Genomic DNA, 20,691 nt, shown 5'->3' with positions numbered 1-20,691 from the left:
ATAGGCAACGTTTCGGGCCGAAACGTTGCCTATTTCCTTCGATCCATAGATGCTGCTGCACCCGCTGAGTTTCTCCAGCACTTTTGTCTACCTTCGATTTTCCGGCATCTGCAGTTCCTTCTTAAACACAGAACGGTATAGCACAAGAACAAGTCCTTTGGCCCACAATGTCTGTGACGAACATGATGCCCAGACCAGCACTTATCTACCTGTATATAACCCATAACCTTCCATTGCTTACATATCCATGTGCCTGTCCAAAAATCTTTTAAACGCCATTAACATTTCTGCTTCAATCACCAGGTCATAGCTTCAGTATTAAAGGACGTTCTTTTACGAAAGAGATGAGGATAATTTTATTTAGTCAGAGGGTGGTGAATCTGTGTAATTCTTTGCCACAGAAGGCTGTAGAGGCCAAGTCAGTAGATATTTTTAAGGAAGAGATAGATAGATTCTTGATTAGTACCGGTGTCTGAGGTTAAGGGGAGAAGGCAGGGAGAGATAGATCAGTCATGATTGAATGGCATAATAATAATAATAATAATGGATGGGATTTATATAGCGCCTTTCTAATACTCAAGGCGCTTTACATCGCATTATTCATTCACTCCTCAGTCACACTCGGTGGTGGTAAGCTACTTCTGTAGCCACAGCTGCCCTGGGGCAGACTGACGGAAGCGTGGCTGCCAATCTGCGCCTACGGCCCCTCCGACCACCACCAATCACTCACACACATTCACACACATTCACACACAGGCAAAGGTGGGTGAAGTGTCTTGCCCAAGGACACAACGACAGTATGCACTCCAAGCGGGATTCGAACCGGCTACCTTCCGGTTGCCAGCCGAACACTTGGCCCATAAGGGTTTGACTTTGTCACTGTCCATGTGTAAGGAAGTGCTTTCTACATCACATAGTTATGGCCTTGCTCAAAGTTTAAGATCACAATACTTTTATCAGTATCCCCACCAAAACAATATTTATTCTTTCAAATGCCTCAATTTTATATGACTATTATTTTACAACAATGCTCACAAAACTCATAATTAGTCTTTTCAGTCTTTAAGAGAAAAGTTGCGTAGAAGAGTGTACAATATTGAAATGTATTACCTTGGTAGCTTCTCTAAGATTTTTATGCAACTTATGAACTGAAGCCACATTCATCTTCAAAATTTGTAAAAGTTCAGGTAGTTCATTGTCTTTACGGATCTGATCCTGTTTTGGGTAAAATTAAATAAAATTCCGTTACATTAATGTATAAATTAGATTTCAATAATACTAACATATTTTGCCAAAGATAGAAGCCAGATACCTTCCACTGTAACTACAGGAGATGCAACACCTGTCCCTTTACCTCCACCCTCGTTTCTGTCCAGGGACCCCGACAGTCCTTTCAGGTTAGGCAGAGGTTCACTTGTACCTCCTCTAACATTATCTACTGTACCTGTTGTTCAAGATGTGGAGTCTTATACATTGTGAGACCAAAGGTAGACAGGGCAATCGTTTCGCTGAACACCTTCGCTCAGCCTGCCTGGCCCTACCTGATCTCCTGGATGCTGGACACTTTAATTCCCCATCCCATTCCCACACTGACCTTTCTGTCCGAGGCCTCCTTCATTGTCAGAGTGAGTCGAAATGAAAATTGGAGGAACAGCATCTCATATTTCGCTTGGGCAGCTTACAACCCAGTGGTATGAATATTGATTTCTCTCATTTCAAGTAACCCCGTCATTCCCTCTCTCCATCCCAGTCGCACCATCTTCTCATTCTCAACTAGCAGACAGCTAACGATGGTCTGTTTCCTTTAACATAGTTACTTTACTTTCATTCCTTTGTTCTACATCAACCCTCACGTGGTCCGCCCTGTTTTCGACTAATGCAATCAACCCGACGTGCACAATCAAGTATGATCAAATAGAACAAGTTGTCCTGCAACTTTAGGCTGTGCACGCCATACGCAAGAAGAAGAAGTTCTACATCTGTCTACATCATCACTGTCTATACCTCCCATTTCCCTTTCCCCCGACTCAGTTTGAAGAAGGGTCTCAACTCAAAACGTCACCCATTCCTTCTCTCAAGAGATGGTGCCCGTCCCACTGAGTTACTCCAGCATTTTGCGTCTTTCTTCGGTTTAAACCAGCATCTGAAGTACCTTCCTAAACATATTTTGCCAATAGCCTATTAGGATGTATATACAGGAAAATGTTTAAATCACTCAACTCTACTCAACACAATATGTGTAGGAAGGACCTGCAGATGCTGGTTTTCACTGAAGATGGACACAAAATGCTGGAGTAACTCAGTGGGTCAAGCAGCATCTCTGGAGAAAAAATACACCGAAGATAGACACAAAATGATGAAGGGTCTCGAACTAAAAAGTCACCTATTCCCTTTCTTCAGAAATGTTGCCTGACCCCCTGAGTTACTCCAGCATTTTGTGCCTATCAACAGATTATATTGGCAACAGACTTTTATTCATGTCAAATGAATAGAACTGATAGGAAATATGCCAACTTGCTGCCGACACTGATGACTCTTTGCCTGCTAGTCCCGGAAGAGAATCTACTATAGGTACACAAAAATGCTGGAGAAACTCAGCGTGTGCAGCAGCATCTATGGAGCGAAGGAAATCACTCTGAAGAAGGGTTTCGGCCCGAAACGTTGACTATTTCCTTCGCTCCATAGACGCTGCTGCACCCGCTGAGTTTCTCCAGCATTTTTGTCTACCTTCGATTTTCCAGCATCTGCAGTTCCTTCTTAAACAGAGAATCTACTATCATGCATTACAATATTCATGATGTGGAGAGGATGTTTCCACTAGTGGGAGGGTCAAGGACTAGAGATCATAGCCTCAGTATTAAATGATGTTTAAATGATAAGAAGCAATTTCTTTAGTCAGAGAGTGGTGAATCTGTGGAATTCTTCTGTGGAGGTCAAGTCAGTGAATATTTTTAAGGTAGAGATAGATAGAATCTTGATTAGTATGGGCGTCAGAGGTTATGGGGAGAAGGCAAGAGAAGAAGAAGGAGAGATAGATCAGCCATGAATGAATGGTGGAGTAGACTTGATGGGCCGAATGGCCTAATTGTATTCCTATTCCTTTTGAGCGTATATTCATGTAAAGGATGATCTGATTTGATTGAATAGCATGGAAATATAACATTTTCAGTGCACACGTAACAATAATAAACCAAATAACAATACCAACTTCCAGTCTGCACAATCATAACATTTTTAATCATTGATTATCTCATTAAAATCAAACTGCATTTTGAAAATGTTCAATGATCCGTAGCAGGAACCAATCATTTGACTTCAGAAAGGGGTAGTTTAGAGATACAGCGCAGAAACAGGCCCTTCGGCCCACCCAGTCTGAGCCAACTAGAGATGTCCTGCACACTAAGTCTATCATACACATGTTCAAGAAGGAACTGCAGATGCTGCAACATCAAAGGTAGACAAAAGTACGTGTGTGTGTGTGTGTGTGTGTGTGTGTGTGTGTGTGTGTGTGTGTGTGTGTGTGTGTGTGTGTGTGTGTGTGTGTGTGTGTGCTCTATCCTTGTTCCATCTGGGAGGGAGGGATAACGAGGGCAGAATTACAGGACATAGGAGAGATGGGTGAGGGATCCATTCACAACAGCTGCGGTGAGAGGGTTGGGAATCACATTCCCAGAGGTCATGTTATACTCCATGTTAGTGTAAGTGTTCCATTGCCAAGATAGGATTAAGGATGTGCTGGTCAGTTCAAGAACCTGATGGCTATAAGAAAGTATATTTCACAAATTTAGAAACCAACGTTTATTAAAGATTCTTTGGCCATGTGCTTCCTTTCAAAAATTAGGAGGAATTGAAGAATTTAAATAGCGGCTTACTCTGTGCAGTCTTAGAAAAGAAGAACCCATTTTATAAATATTCTTTGCCCATATCTGTAAAACCCCCACTCCCTCACTTTTATTTCCATAGTTTCTTCCAAAGATAGACACAAAATGCTGGAGTAACTCAGTGGGTCAGGCAGCATCTCTGGAGAAAAGGAACGGGTGACGTTTCGGGTCGAGCCCCTTCTTCAGATTGAGAGTCAGGGGAGAGGGAAACTAGAGGTATGAACAAGTACAATAAAGAAATGAATGAAAGGCATGCTTCCATAGTTCCAGGTGATGAGCACTATCAGTAAAACTACACAAACCTCTGTTGCAATTCTCGCCCTCTCTTCTTCCTCAAGCCTCTTTTGCTCGAGAATTTCTCGTTCTAGCTGTTCCGCTGCCAGTCGTAACTCCTCTGTTAAGTATAAAACATAAGTTCATGAGTCATAGGAGCAGAATTCGGTCCATCGAGTCTTGAATACGAAATTCTTTGCACCACAGCATTGAGAACATTTGAAGGGACAATCTGCTGGAGAACCTCAACGAGCCTAGCAGCATCTGTGGAAGGAAAAGGATTTAGTTTAGAGATACAGTCCCTTTGGCCCAACGAGTCCATGCCGGCATGTATAATAATCACGTGTGTTGTGTTGCGACGAAAAGTCCAATTCATTTATCCAGGACCTTTAGTGAGGGAAACCACGAGTGACCAATAAATGCTTATCTTTCCAGTGATTATGAATCCCAGGAAACGGCTTAAAAAACAAGCAGGATATTTACCTTCTTCCAAATGCTTTCTCTCCTCCTCTTGCCTAATAAGTTTCTCTTCAGATCTGCTACGTCTCTGTCCCCTCTTTGAAGCAGCTGAACTTCGAGCAGAAGCCTGAGAGTAATGATATACCGGACAGGGCATCAGTTTAGTTTAGTTTAGAGATACTGCGCAGAAACAGGACTTTCGTCCCACCGAGTCTGTGCCGACCAGCGATCTCCGCACACTAACACGACCCTATACACACAAGGAACAATTTACAATCATACCTAGCCTGATCTGTACGTCTTTGGAATGTGGGAGGAAACCGGAGATCCCGGAGAAAACCCACATAGATCACGGGGAGAACATATAAACTCCGTACAGACAGCACCCGTAGTCAGGATCGAACCCGGGTCTCTGGCGCTGTAAGGCAGCAACTCCATCACTGCACCACAGTGCCGCTCTTTTACAGAAATGAGGGTCATTTCAGTAACCTCCAATTGTGCAGGTAGTCTGTGCCACATCAATATCACCATACAGCATGGACATTTTAAACCTGGAGACACAAGGAATTGCAATTGCTGGAATTGCAATTCCTTGCAATTCCACTCAGTGGGGCAGGCAGCATCTCTTGATGGAATGGACAGGTGATGTTTCGGATCGGGACCCTTCAGACGTGAAATAGTAAGGGGGGAGAAAACTGGAAAATGAAACCGTGGGCATGGTACAAAGCTTAGCAAGTGATAGGTGGAAACAGGCGAGGGCAGTTGTATTGACAGATGGGTGGAATAAGTGACAAAGGAGACACAGAGTGTCAGATAAGGGTGAGAAGAGGAGTGAAATGCAAAGTCAGAGCGAAGGATATAGGTGCCTTCTAAACCTTATGGGTGAAAAATAAGGCTGCGCAATACCAAAAGGAAACAGTGCAAAAACACATGAACTTGGAGTAAAACAAACTTGAGCATATCCTCGCGTGGTACAGCAGCACCTGGCACTATACATTTTTTTCTTCTATTTGAGATTTTCATACTTGTTTACACCCTTTACACAGCCAAACTTAGTCATCAATTAGATTTTCCACCAAGTTATTCTGAAACAGGACGGTGGCTTCAAAAAATCCATCATTGTACCGGTACCAAAAAATGCCTCCCCAGCCTGTCTGAATGACTACCGTCCGGTGGCCCTTACCTCGGTAGTCATGAAATGCTTTGAGAGGCTGGTGAAGAAACACATCTGCGCCTTCCTCCCTCGAAACATGGACCCGTTACAGTTCGCATACCGTCCGAACAGATCCACGGACGATGCGGTCTCCCAGGTTTTGCACACCGCTCTCTCTCATCTTGACAGCCAGAAGGGGGGCTACGTGAGGATGCTGTTCATAGACTTCAGTTCAGCCTTCAACACGATAGTCCCCACCAGACTGGCCGAGAAGCTACTGGAATTAGGGCTCAACACCCCCCTGTGTGCCTGGGCCCTGGACTTTCTCACCGCCAGGCCCCAGGTAGTCAAGATGGGAGGGAATACATCGAAGTCCCTCACCCTGAGCACAGGATCGCCCCAGGGTTGCGTCCTCAGGCCCCTATTGTACTCCCTGTACACACATGACTGTGTGGCTAGGTTCAGCTCCAACTCAATAATCAAGTTTGCTGATGACACTGTGGTGGTGGGCCTGATCTCAGACAACGATGAGAAGGCCTACCGGGAGGAGGTGGCTGATCTGGCACTCTGGTGTCAGGACAACAGCCTCCTCTTGAACATCAAAAAAACTAAGGAGCTGATCGTGGACTTTAGGAGGGCACATCATCCGAGGACGTACACACCATTGAGGATAAATGGGGATCCTGTGGATAGGGTGATCTGTTTTAAATATCTGGGAGTCCACATCTCTGAGGATATGACATGGACATCACACGCCTCAGCACTCGTGAGTAAGGCAAGGCAGCGCCTTTACCACCTCAGGCAATTGAGGAAATTCAGAGTGTCTCCGAGGATCCTCCAGTGCTTCTACTCAGCGGCTGTGGAAAGCATCTTGTCCGGAAATATTACCATCTGGTTGGGAATTGCTCTGCCCAGGACAAGAAGGCTCTGCAGAGAGTAGTGCGTTCGGCTGAACGCACTATGGGAACTTCACTCGCCCCCCTGCAGGAACTATACATCAGGAGGTGCAACTCCAGAGCTAATAAAATCATGGGAGACCCCTTCCACCCCTGCAACGGACTGTTCCAGCTGCTACGGTCAGGCAAACGCCTCCGTTGCCATGCTGTGAGAACGGAGAGGTTGAGAAGGAGTTTCTTCCCAGAGGCCATTAGGACTGTAAACTCCTATCTCACCAGGGACTAACTGTACTGTACCACTCTACTGCTTTTTTAAAAAGTGCTGTTTTTTCCCTTTTTCCTTCCGCCCACAATATTTAATATGTAAAAGAATATGTGATTCTGTTCCATTCTGTTTGGAGTTTGTTTGGTTGTTTGTTTGTTTGTCTTTATGTACAAAGTCCGCGAGCATTGCCACTTTTCATTTCACTGCACATCTCGTATGTGTATGTGACGAATAAACTTGACTTGACTTGGATGTTCACCCACAATACAACGAGTTTTCACTCATGCTAAACACTTTAAAAAAAAATGTATTTAAAAGACCCAAAATCTCTTTCATCTGCACTTTGTCTGTGCCAGATACATGGCGACGCTTGTGTACTGCCCAGGTGAGGTCTGCTGTACGATTTTACCGGATTGTATGCAAAAACAAAGCACTTCGATGCACCTACTGTAGGTACATGTGACCAAGAAGTGTCATTGAATCATTGATGCAAGTTGGTTCACTTCACACATACCGTATTTCCCGGCAATGAGGACGCTATTTTTTACCCTAAAATAAGGCTTGAAAATTTAGCCAAGAGTGAGGGATAGTGGTTGTGATTAGATTATTTTCATAGAACAAATTATATTGCATCCTACCCATATTACACTTCGTAATCAATGGATGGTTAGAACCTCTCGCCTTCAGCTATCAATAACATTACTCTAAAAACATTTTTTAAATGCTCTTCATACCGCTCTATTCAAAATACATCTGACTATTACATCTTAAATGTATATACTTAGTAAGATATCTAAATACTGCAGTAAGATATCTAAATCTATCATCTCTTTCAATATGCTACACTACCTCTTTTCTAGTCTTCCTGGGGAGCTTTTTATCCTTTGGAGCCTGTCACCATAAAGAGAACAAAACAGAATAAGTGAGATATTTCATAATGAATTCAGAGATTAAAATATTGCTTCGGATCTAAAATTGCCTCAATCAAAACAAAACAAACCAAGCAGGTTCATGCAACCAGATTTATATTCAGATTTGTGTAGGAAGGAACTGCAGATGATGGTATATACCAAAGAAGATAGACACAAAGTGCTGGAGTAGCTCAGCGGGTCAGGCAGCATCTCTGGAGAAAAAGGATGGGTGACGTTTCGGGTCGGGACACTTCTTCAGACTGTCTTCAGTCTGAAGAAGGGTCCTGACCCGAAACGTCACCCGTCCTTTTTCTCCAGATATGCTGCCTGACCTGCTGAGCTACTCCAGCCTTTGTGTTTATATTCAGATATGTTTGACATGGTAAAAAGTAAGATATTCTAGATTGCAGAGCCTTGTATGAACTATACGATAGTTGGTATTTTACTAAGTCCAAATCATATACACTTCAAACAACGGTAGGTTTTAGACTTTAGAGATACAGCATGAAAACAGGCACAGGGAGACAGAGAGATTAGTAACATGGTGCCAGGACAACAACCTCTCCCTCAATGTCAATAAGACGAAGGAGCTAGATATTGACTTTAGGAAGCATTTCAGAGGACATGCCCCAATCAGCCGAAGTGGTAATAGCCAAGAGCTTCAAGTTCTTGGGTATAAATATCACCAACAATTTGCCCTTGACCAAACACATTGAAGCTAAAGCCAAAAAAGAACGGCAACACCTCTAATTCCTCAGGAGACTGAGGAAATTCGGCATGTCTCCAACGACTCTTGCCAACTGCTACAGATGCATCGTGAAATGCATACTATCCGGGTTGCATCGCTGCTTGGTTTGTGAACACCTCTGCCCAAAACCGCAAGAAAATGTAGAGAGTAATGGATGCAGCCGAGCCCTTCGCCCAGACCAGGCGGCTCCCCACCATGGTCTCCATCTACACTTTACACTGCCTCGGGAGAGCAGTCAAGGACCTTTTCCACCCCAATTCTCCTTGCTCTTGTCGGCCAAAAGATACAATAGCTTGAAAATGCGTACCGCCACCCAGGAATAACTTCTTCTCCTCGGTAATGAGACTTCTGAATGGTCCTTCCATAAGCTTGGGTACGACTGCTATTTTCCAAACTACCTCACTGCGGACATTGGACTTTGTCTCTGGAACTGGCTCACTGCAATGCTGAGAAACTATATTCTGCACTCTGGTGTTTTTCTCTCTTTGCTCTTTGGGGTTAATTGTATTCACGTATATGGAATCATCTGATTTAGGTTGGATAGCACAACAACAAATGTCTTTCACCCCTTTATTGTACACAATTGACGGGCACCCGGAAAAGGGGACCACATCACCCCGATTCTGGCCACTTTCCACTGGCTCCCAGTGCGGTTCAGAATCAATTTCAAGCTCCTCCTTTATGTATACAAAGCCCTTAACGGACTTACCCCCACCTACATCCATAATCTGCTAACCCACCATTCTACCTGCAGGTGCCTCAGGTCGGCCGACTTGGGGGCTACTGACTATCCCGTGGTCCAGGTATAAGCTCAGGGGCGACCGCACTTTTGCGGTTGCAGCACCTAGACTGTGGAACAGCATCCCTCTCCTCATCAGAACTGCCCCCTCCATCGACTTCTTTAAGTCGAGACTTAAAACTGATTTCTACTCACGAGCATTTCTTGAGGTCCTCTGAGGGAGCGCTGTATGTATGTATTTATGTATGTATTGTTAGATCTATGTACCACTGTATGCAGCACGTTAGTACCTGCACTGATGTAAAGAACTTTGGTCAACGAGAGTTGTTTTTAAATGTGCTATAGAAATAAAATTGACTTGACTTGACTTGACAATAATAATCCAATACTATACAGTAATATAAAGAGATGATTTACTCTGGAATCACCAATGCTTACAGTAAACACTTCAGAGATAATCGGTATATTATTTCTCTAGTGATAATTCTAGGTACATATTTAGTAATATTTATCCTCTGACCCATTTCTCCTGCACCACCCCCCCACCCCACCCCCAGGTCTCACAAACTCCCACTGGCCCCTAGCCTCTTGCACCCACCAAACCTGCTGCTTGCTCCCTCCCAAATGACTCCTGCACCCCCTCCCCTCTTGCACTCCCCCTCCTAAAGTCACCTGCACCCCCCTCCTCCCAAAGCCTCCAGCACCCACCCCCGTCTCCTGCACCCATCCACACCCAGAGGTCACCTCAACCCTCCCCTCAAGTCTCCAGCACTCCCCCTCCCCACATCTCCAGCACCCAGTGTCCTGCACCCACCCCCAAAGTCTTGTGCACTCAAGACACCCACACCCCAAACATCTCCTGCACTCCCCCCTCCCCAAGCCTCCAGCGCCTAGACCCAAAGTATCCTGCTCCCACCACCCCCCAAAGTCACCAACCCCAAAGCCACCAGCACCCCCTCCCCAATTTCACCCACCCCACCTCCCAAATTCATCCACCCCAAAGTCTCCAGCACTCCCCCCCCCTTCCCCAAGTCTCCTGCGCTTCCCCCTCACCCCCAGTCACCCACCTGCCCCCCCCAAAATTCACCCACCCCCAGTCTGCACCCATCCCCCCAAAAGTCACCCACACTTCGCCCCTCTAGCGCCTTCCCCCAAACCCAAACTATCCTACACCCAAACCCATAAAGTCACCTCCACTCACCCCCCAGCCCCCCACACCAGTCTCCTACCCCTAAAAGCCTCCCTTCTGGTATGTGATAAGGTTTGCATATTGTGTTGTGCTGCAGCAAGTAAGAATGTCATTGTTCTATCTGGGACACATGACAATAAAACACTCTTGACCCTTCTCTCCCTATCCCCCTTCTCCCCTCTCCCTCTCCCTCTCTCTCCCCCCTCTCTCCCAAATATACTAGAGCTCTAGTATCTTTGCTCCCTCCTTTCTCTCGCCCTCTCCCTCTCCCACTCTCTCTCTCTCTCTCTCTCCTTTCTCTCTCACTCTCCCTCTCTCCTTTCTCTCTCACTCTCTCCCCTCGCTCTTCCCCCTCTCTACCCCCCCCCCCCCCCCCCTCACTCTCTATCCCCCTCCCCTCTCTCTCCCCTGCCCCCCCCCCCCCCCCCCTCTCTGTGTGAGAGCAGGGACTCACCATTGCCGCCTCCAGCCCCGGGCCTTGTTTATCCGCTCCTCCCCTGGTTGCCGGGCAACGCGGGGCCTAGCCAGGGCCGGGGCCTGGCGCAGGCTCGGTACGCGGGGCGGGCGGGGTCGGGATCGGGGACGGCGGACAGCGGGCGATGGTGGCGGATCCGTGGGCCGCACAACCAGGTCAGAGACGGAGAAGGGGGAGGTGGTCCATGGCGCTGCCGCCGCGGGAACACAGCCCCACCGGCACGATAGTACAGGCCGGCCCCGGCGGGCAGAAGGGCCGCAGTCCCCGGGACACGGCTGCAGGCGTCTCGCCGACTGACCAAGGGCATGGCCACTGTACCCAGCCCATGCCCCTCGATCCCATACAGTGTCTGTGGGCATCTCAATGACCAAGGGCATGGCCACTGTACCCAGTATCTCTATAGTGCCTGTGGGCATCACCCCCGACTGACCAAGGTCATCCCCATGCCCCTCGATCCCCCTGCCCACACAGTGACAGCGGGCACCTCCCCGACTGAACAAGGTCATCCCCATGCCCCTCGATCCCCCTGCCCACACAGTGACAGCGGGCACCTCCCCGACTGACCAAGTTCATGGCTTCTGTACCCATCCCCATGCCCCACCATCCCTCAGTGTCTGCAGGCATCTCCCCAAATGACCAAAGGTCATGGCCACTGTACCCAGCTCCATCCCCATCCCCATGTTCCACGATCCCTTTCAGTCTGCAGGCGCCTTCCCAAATGACCACGGTCATGGCCACTCTACCCACCCCATCCCAAGGAACCATGATCCCCTGCATCGATCCCCCATTCCCATGCCCCTCGATCCCTCTCACTTCCCCAAACGACCACGGTTATGGTCATGGCGCGAAGAAAATAGGCGACGTTTTGGGTCGAGACCCTTCTTCAGACTCAGACCCTTCTTCAGACCGTTCTTCAGATCAGTCTGAAGCCTCACACGCTGAATTTCTCCAGCATTTTTGTCTACCTTCGATTTTCCAGCACCTGCAGTTCCTTCTTAAACAAGGGTTATGGTCATTGTACCCAGCTCCAACCCCATGCCTCTCAGAACCGCCCCGAATGATCAAGGTCATGGCCACTGTACCCAGATCCAACCCCATGCCCCCCTGTTCCTTTCAGACACAAATCTATCTGCAACTTCTAGGGTAGAGACTTCCAAAGATTCACCACCCTCTGACAGATGAAATGTCTCCTTCATCAGGCCTCTGAAAGGTCCTTCCATTAGCTGGGGTACTGCCAGGTTACCATTCACCTCTACCCCATTGCAGACATTGGACCTTGCTCTCTGAAACTTGTGTGCTACAGTACTGAGCACCATAATCTATACTTTATCATTCCCTTTTCTCTGCCTATTGTGGGTTTAGGCTTAGCTTTATTATTGTCAAGAATACTATATACATATATACAATCTAGTCAAACTTAAGTAAGCAGGGGAAGATTCAGAGTGCATAACCCTCAGCATTGTAGCACAACAGTTCCATAGTCCACAATGGGGCAGAGGTGAATCAATACTTGAGTTCAGCTTGATTGTGTTGATGTGTAGCATTATCTGATTTCATTGGATAGCATGCAAAACACAGCTTTTCACTGACAATAATATATTGTACACGTGGCATTAATAAACCTAAACATATCTAAGTAGTCTACACCCTTGAGTCTCAGTCTGAAGAAGGATCAGCTGTAGAAGTGTCTCAACCTGAAACGTTGCCCATTCCTTTTCCCCAGAGTTGCTGCTTGTCCCGCTGAGTTACTCCAGTATTTTATGACTACCGTCACCACCCAAAATGTTGACTGTGCATTTCCCTCCACAAATGCTGTCTGACCCGCTGAGTTCCTCCCAACACTGTTTTTTGAATGATCTGTCAATATTCATGCTGTCAAGCAAAGATTTAGTTTAGCTTAGTTTAGAGATGCAGCGCGGAAATAGGCCCTTCGGCCCACCGAGTCTGTGCTGACCAGCATTTCCCACGCACTAACATTATCCTACACACATGAGGAACAATTTACAATTTTACCGAAGCCAATTATCCTGCGTCTTTGGAGTGTGGGAAGAAACCGGAGTACCCAGAGGAAACCCACACAGGTCACATGAAGGTACAAACTCATTACAGACAGCACCTGTGGTCAGGATTGAACCCGGGTCTCTAGCACTGTGAGGCAGCATCTGAGGTTTCTGGTGTCTCTGGTCTTTAAAGAAGGATTTTAGAAGTTTCAAATGAGGTCACCATTCGTTCTTCATAATGCTATGCAGTATCATATATTCTTCTCAGTCTCCCCTTATAAGATTCGGGGTGGGGATGAAGAGAAAATGAGATTTGGTGCAGATGGAATTGGGGTGAGACGGGAGTTAGTGTTTAATTGCTGTGTATAATTTAGGGATTTGGAGATTGAATTTGTTTTTGAGAGTGGGACCAATCCATGTAAATAGAGTTAATGGTGTATAACTAATGTCAGCAGTAGTTGTTCTTAATTTACCTGTATGGGCAGTTAAATCCCTTGAATTTACTTAAGACCTTGCTCTCTGTCCCACTGCCTTTTAAACAATTCTTTAAAATAAATATGCTTTGGGGAAGTAAATGTGTAGTCATTGAGATGTACAGCACGGAAGTCTGCCCTTTGCCCTACATTAACAACTGCATTGCATAACTGAGTCAGTGCCATCTGCCTGCAACGGACTCATATCCACCCAAGCCTATCCTGTCCAAGTGTTGTGTAATTGGCTAACTTGCCCTGGATCCCATGTTATATAACTTTCCAGACCAGCCTCCCAAATGGTACCTTGTTAAAGGTTTTATTAAAATCCATGTAGATAACTTCACCCGCACTGCCCTCATCAATATTCGTCGTCACCTCTTCAAAAAAACTCAGTTAGATGGGAGAGACATGATTTCCCCTGCACAAACCCATGTTGGCAATCTGGAGGATCACTGAATTCACAATGATTTGCTGAGTCCAGTCGTAGCATTTTAGAACTTTTATCCAAGCACAAATACGGCATCAGAGCAAAGCATTAAAATATCTACAGACCTTTAACGAAGAGGGCAGCATGATGGCGTATCGGTAGAGCAGGTGCCTTACAGTGCCTTCAGTTTTCACTTCAGCATATAAAAGGTATGCTCAATTGGGTTCAGATCGGGTGATTGACTTGGCCACTCAAGAATTTACCATTTTTTAGTTTTGAAAAACTCCTTTGTTGCTTTAGCAGTATGTTTGAGATTATTGTCTTGCTGTAGAATGAAAAATGAGTTTTGAGGCATTTGTTTGAACTTGAGCAGATAGGATGTGTCTATACACTTCAGAATTCATTATGCTACTACCATCAGCAGTTATATCATCAATGAAGATAAGTGAGCCAGTATCTTCAGCAGCCATACATGCCCAGGCCATAACACCCCCACCACCATGTTTCACAGATATGAGGTGGTATGCTTTGGATCTTGTTCCTTCTCTCCTCCATACTTTGCTCTTGCCATCACTCTGATATAAGTTAATCTTCGTCTCATCTGTCCACAAGACCTTTTTCCAGGACGGTTGCTCTTTCAAGTACTTCTTGACAAACTATAACCTGGCCATCCTGTTTTTGCAGCTAACCAGTGGTTTGCATCTTGCAGTGTAGCCTCTGTATTTTTGTTCATGAAGTCTTCTGCCTACAGTGGTGATTGAAAAATCCACACCTGATTCCTGAAGAGTGTTTCTGATCTGTCACACAGGTGTTTGGGGATTTTTCTGTATAATAGAATTCTTTTGTCATCAGCTGTCGAGGTTTTCCTTGGCCTGCCACTCCCTTTGCGATTAGTAAGCTCACCAGTGCTCTCTTTCTTCTTAATGATGTTCCAAACAGTTGATTTTGGTAAGCCTAAGGTTTGGCTGATGTCTCTAATAGTTTTATTCTTCTTTCTCAGTCTCATAATGGCTTGTTTGACTTTCATTGGTACAACTTTGGTCCTCATGTTGATAAACAGCAATAAAAGTTTCCAAAGGTGATGGAAAGACTGGAGGAAAGACTAGGTGCTCAGAGCTCTCTTATACCTGCATTAAGGAGGCAATTAAACACACCTGAGCAATTACAAACACATGTGAAGCCATGTGTCCCAAACATTATGGTGCCCAGAAACGGAGGGACTATGTATAAACACAGCTGTAATTTCTACATGGTGAAAACAAAATGTATAAAAAATGGCTTTTAATAAAATCTGACAATGTGCACTTTAACCGCATGTGATTTTTTTCTCTTACAAATCTCAAATTGTAAGTACAGAAACAAATAAATAAATGATGGGTCTTTGTCCCAAACATTATGGAGGGCAATGTACAAGCTCCCACACCATCCATAATCAGTCCTTGCCCTCCTAAATTCCATCTCTCTGAATCCCCTCCAATGTTTTATGCACCACTGATGATAGGTTCACCTTTCTGTTGTCCGAGGTTCTTTCTCGTATCCTTTCTTACATAAGGCTTTAACATTATCTTCCTTTCAGTCTTTTGTCACCTCAACCATGGCTATTGATAACATAAATCTCTTAAAAAGGCACAAAATGCTGTAGTAACTCAGCCATCCAGCAGCAACTCTGGAAGATATGTATAGTTGTCATCTCGGTTTGGGACCCTTCTTCAATCTGAAGAAGATGGGTCTTAGGGAATGGTAACTTTGATATTTGCTTGCATCATTGTCAGTGGCTGAATTAATATTTGGTGATCAGGGATTTTTGGAGTAACTATGGTGTATTTGAATGTATTGGCTTTGGCTGTCTGTATTCTTGTAAGTTGACATTTGAGTGGCATGGTGGCATATCGGTGGACTGCCTTACAACGCCAGAGATCCGGGTTCGATCCCAACTACGGGTGCTGTCTGTATGCAGTTTGTACATTCTGCCCATGACCTGCGTGGGTTTTCTCCAAGATCTTCAGTTTCCTCCCACATTCCAAAGACATACGGATTTGTAGGTTAATTGGCCTGGTATAAATGTAAAATTGTCCGTAATGTGTGTAAGGTAGTGTTAATGTGCAAGGATCGCTGGTCAATGCGGACTCGGTAGCCCAAAGGGCCTGTTTCCGTGCTGTATCTCTAACCTAAACTAAGACATGGGATTCAGAAGCTGGCTTCAAAGACCGTACGCTAAAATAAATGTGATTCCGAGTGAGAGATCTACCGTCACTATATCAGTCATTTGGGTCAGAGATCAAACCAAGACCTTGCTTATTCTGAATGCCTGGATTTGAGTCGTTTTTCTTTGTTACAGTATCATTGAAAAGTTGGGTGAGAAAACCTTTTGAAGAACATGGCAAATCCTCTGAGAAGTGAAGTGATCAAACTGTACAAAAATGTAAGTTTCTGGCTTGGCTGTAACAAAACTTCAACGTGAACTTAATGATGATTCCCGTGCCTAGATACACTGATTGCTGCAAGATCAACCATGTTGTTTAGTTTGGGAGGTTTCCAGCCAAATCCTTGGTATGAATCAACAGCACTGGTCAGCACAGAAATAGGTGGATTTCTGTTGTTTTTTAACCCCCTTTGATCAAGCTAGGGATCCATTAATTATCTGCTCACTTCTGTTCCACGTTTCTATTTGGTGTGTGATATTCCCCAGAGACAATGGTTGGTGCATAATTAGATAATTAGGGTTTCCCTAAATTTCACCCAAGGTGCCTCTTATTGCTGGTGGTTCTGCACACAAGGGATGGGCATGTTGGCAGGTAGCTGTGTAGTTAAAGCCAGAGCTGTACTGCATGGAAACAGGCCCTTCAGCCCATCTTGGCTATGCAACCAAGTTGCCATATTGGGCTAGTCCCATTTGTCCACATTTAGCCCATTATCCTTCTAAACCCTTCCTATCCATATATGTCCAACCAAATGTCTTTAAAAATCATAATTGTATTTGCTTCAATCACCTCCCTCTGAATCAAAATGTTGCCCTGAGGTCCCTTGTAAATCTCTACCCTCCCATCTTAAGGCTGTCATCTAGTTAAGCCCAAGACCGGAAGTTAGATTTGTCGATGATCTTCTGATAACTTGTTCAAGATAAATTTGGAATAGGGTATTTCACTTTAAATAAATCAAAAAGTAGTAAACCTGTGTGTCTATAAAGCTTTCACAGTGGAAAGAAAGGTAACACAATGCTTGAATAATATGGCAGTCATAGTGTTGTACTCAGAGGAATGACAGCAGTAAGTTGTTGCCTCGCAGTACCAGAGACCCAGGTTCGTGTGGGAGAAAACCAAAGCACCCTGTGGTCACAGGGAGTACATACAAACAGCACCTGTAGTCAGGACCGAACAAGTGTCGATCCTGGGAAATGGAAGAAAATAACCATCTCAGGCCTTCAACCCAAATCTGCTTTTATATAATTTAAGATTACTCTTCCCCCATACTGTCATGACAAATAACCCATATCCTTCAACTTGTTGTAAACCTCAACCAGATTCCATCCCCCACCCCATCAAAAAAAAACCCTCGTTCAGGTTCCCCTACCACCTGCCAGGCTTTGTCCTGCTCCTCTCTCCTCCTCACAACCAGCCTGAAGGTTTCCAACCCAAAAAGTCAGCTATCCATGTTCTCAGGGATATTGCTTGTCCTGCTGAGTTGCTCTAGCACTGTCTTTTAACAAGAAACAGGTATTCAACTGGAGCAAGAATCTGTAAAGCAATTGATTAATTAATTGCCTGGGAGACAATTTAATATATGTTCGATTTGTTTAAATGCAGTAAAAGTTGAATAATTGAATGAACCCTTGATTAAAAGATCAATGTTTTGCCTTCAAGTTGCTGCACCTTGGCAGAGAATACCCAAAGGGAGCAGATTACTTCAACGATCATCTCAAGGCAGCCTTCATGAAAAACAAGGACATTACGGATCCTGAGAAAATCAAGGAACTCATAGGCCGGGGACAGTATGTGATGAAGGAACTGGAAGCTTTGTATTACCTGAGGAAATACAGAGCAATGAAACATCGTTATGAAGACAATAAGAAGTGACTTCATTACACAACTTAATTGTAGACTACCAGAATATATCTTTGCATCCTTGTGTGGTTCTATGATCAACGGGTATATTACCTGTACTTCACAAAATGCATTCACATTGAGATCTACTAATCATATATGGTGTCATTAGGAGTTTGATGGTGTTAAACTTCAATTCAACTAACACCTACAGAATAATGTTTGCTGAGTCGCCAGCCAGATTAATAAGTTTTGAGTTGTACCGGAGAAGTCGACTGTGTGGAATCCAGTGAACGATTGTAACAAATTGTTACAATTTAAAATTCAGTCCTAGGTTTAAAAAGATTGGGTTTCATCGATGATGGATTCCAAAGGGCCTGTCCCACTTGGGCCTCATTTACGCGTCACGCAGATGGCGCGCAAAGATTTTGTATATCCCAAAATCCTGGGGCACCGCGTGCAACATGCCCGTCACCACGCGCAAATGGCTCCCAAGTGGGACAGGTCCGTAACCTCTTAATTCTACTGATCACATTTAAGAGATAAATCACTTTATAACATATTATTAATACAACATAACTGCACATGCTGCAGGATACACAGCTGTTGTAATTTTTCAGCCTGAATGCAATGTCAGTAAAATGCAGGTGCAAGATGATTATGAAATAATGCCAAAAGTTAACAATTTCAAGCCAACCAAGTTGAGTAAATTGTATGTGCTTAACATGCAGCTGATAAAACGATTGTTTTGATTAAGCATCACTTAATGGTTTATATATACTTTAACTGAATGCAGATAAAAGTTATGAAAGTCGTTACATAAATGCAAATTCTTGATTTAATAGTTTTGATTCTGAAAAATCAAGAACCTCCACTCTTTTCTCCCCACTTCCTCCCTGTGTTCCACCTTGACTCCCACTTATTTCACCCTCCACACATCCCCCCCACCCTGCTGCGTTCCTCTCCAGCTTCACAAGCTACAACTCTTCAAACCTGCCTCACACCTTCAGTTCTTATCTCTGGCCTTTGCTCAAACCACCTTTTGACAAACCATCCCCCTTGCCTGTTTCAACCTATTACCTGCCACGCTTTGTCCTGCCTCCCCTCCCCATCAGTCTGAAGAAGTCTAGACCTAAAACATCACCCACCCCGTTCTCCAGAGATGCTGCCTAACCTGGCGAGTTACTCCAGCACTCGAGTCATCCTAACAGTTCCACCAAAGATCCTATAGCGAGCAAGATAGATCACTCGACGAAAAAGACGTATTACAGTCACGGGCAGATTCATGGGTAATTTTCAGCCCCATTTCCGTAACCGTCTTCAGTCTCCGCACCAAAGACCCCATAGCGGAGCCAAGATACTAGTGCGGAGACGGAAGCCGGTTACGGAAACTTCCTTGTAAAAATAAAAGTTCTTTGGTAAAAATCTTCTCATTTTCAGAATTATAATTTATTAACACAAACTGTTTCCCCGCAACGTTGATTACACTGAGAGTCGGGTGGGGTTACTGAAATGGATGAGAAAAAAAAAAGGCCCACGTTCCATTGCGTACTACACGTCAGCCCATTGCATTTAGCAGGAGTGGTCTATCTTGAGTGGCACCTCTATAGGATCTTTGAGTTCCGTTCGCATTCTTGTAACCCTCATTGTCATACCTTCCCAAGGCAACAATGGACCATTATGGGCTCCATTCTTCCTGAGGTCATTCGTTGCCGACCGATTTGTTCAGGCCTTCTCTCCTCCAGTTTATTTCTCTCCCCCACCCACCTCACCTCTGTCAGTCTGAACAAGGGATCCGACCAAAAACATCACCCATTTTCTCTAGAGATGCTGCCTGACCCGCTGAGTTACTCCAGCTTTGTGTCCATGGCTTTGTCCCAGTCAACCTTTTTTGGCTACTTAAAAAAAATAAAAAATAAAAATGGTTTCATAAGACACCACATCTCAGATACAAAACAATGCTGACTATCCTTAATCAGCCCGACTATCCAAATACATATACATCTCATCCCTCCAAATACTCACCAGTAACCAACCTACTGCAGATGTTACTCACTGGGCTATAGTTCCCCGTTTTTCCTTGCAGCTTTTAAACAGAGGTATAACATTGGCAACCTTCCATTCTTCTGGCACCTCACCTGTATCCAATGATGATTCGTATCTCAGCTAGGGCACCTGTAATTTATTCTTTGGCTTCCCACAGTATCTTCAGATATTTGATCAGGCCCAAGTGATTTACCTACCTTCATTTGCCCGAGGATGTTCAGCACATCCTTGACTGCATTCTGGACTAAAGACATTTCGGAGATCACTAGTCTTCATGTCTTTTGTCACGGTGAAAAGAGAAATATTAATTGAGGATCTTGCCCATCTCTTGCAGTTCCACACAGATGACAGCTTTGGTTTCTGAGGGGCTCTATTCTCCCTAGTTACCCTCTTTCCTGTAATTTACTTATTAAAATCTCTTTAGATACTTGGTAAAAAACACAGTAAATGTTCTTTTTAATTTATCGAAGAGTACTTACAGTAAACGGAAGTGTTATAGAAAGCAAGCTTACCATTGCTTGGTAGAAAAGAACTGCAGATTTATACCAAGGATAAGAAAAAATGCTGGAGTAACTCAGAAAAGGAACGTGACATTTCAGGTCTTCTTCAAATGGGGCTTTTCTTACCCATGCTTCATTGCCAAAATATTGAACCAATGAGTTTTTAACAAAATGAATTGCAAGTACATACATATATACACATGCATATACATACAC

General features: G+C 44.7%; 2 protein-coding genes across 2 annotated transcripts in view; one reads left to right on the top strand and one right to left on the bottom strand.

The window, feature by feature from the left end:
• Positions 1-11,059, bottom strand: part of dnai7 (dynein axonemal intermediate chain 7) — a 51,615-nt gene extending 40,556 nt beyond the window's left edge. The window contains exons 1-4 of the mRNA XM_033039442.1: positions 10,969-11,059; positions 4,638-4,740; positions 4,184-4,275; positions 1,111-1,215 (exon numbers count right to left, since the gene is read on the bottom strand). Coding sequence (XP_032895333.1) covers positions 1,111-1,215; positions 4,184-4,275; positions 4,638-4,740; positions 10,969-10,971 — 303 coding nt within the window. The 5' untranslated portion in view covers positions 10,972-11,059. The remainder of the gene's footprint in view (positions 1-1,110; positions 1,216-4,183; positions 4,276-4,637; positions 4,741-10,968) is intronic.
• On the top strand, positions 11,056-18,759 carry etfrf1 (electron transfer flavoprotein regulatory factor 1). The gene is made up of 3 exons (XM_033039450.1): positions 11,056-11,144; positions 16,228-16,311; positions 17,750-18,759. The coding sequence occupies exons 2-3, from the start codon at positions 16,267-16,269 to the stop codon at positions 17,960-17,962; spliced, it is 258 nt and encodes an 85-aa protein (XP_032895341.1). The 5' UTR covers positions 11,056-11,144; positions 16,228-16,266; the 3' UTR covers positions 17,963-18,759.
• The last annotated feature ends 1,932 nt before the right edge of the window (positions 18,760-20,691 follow it).

This window comes from Amblyraja radiata, chromosome 21, assembly GCF_010909765.2.
Source record: "Amblyraja radiata isolate CabotCenter1 chromosome 21, sAmbRad1.1.pri, whole genome shotgun sequence".
Lineage (NCBI taxonomy): Eukaryota > Metazoa > Chordata > Chondrichthyes > Rajiformes > Rajidae > Amblyraja > Amblyraja radiata.
Note: the sequence above shows the minus strand (reverse complement) of the source record. Positions and strands in the feature narration are given on the sequence as shown.

Coding starts and splice junctions, on each gene's coding strand:
- etfrf1 (XM_033039450.1), top strand. CDS start 16,267: ATGGCAAATCCTCTGAGAAGTGAAGTGATCAAACTGTACAAAAAT. Junction 16,312..17,749: donor TGATCAAACTGTACAAAAAT/GTAAGTTTCTGG, acceptor TTTGCCTTCAAG/TTGCTGCACCTTGGCAGAGA.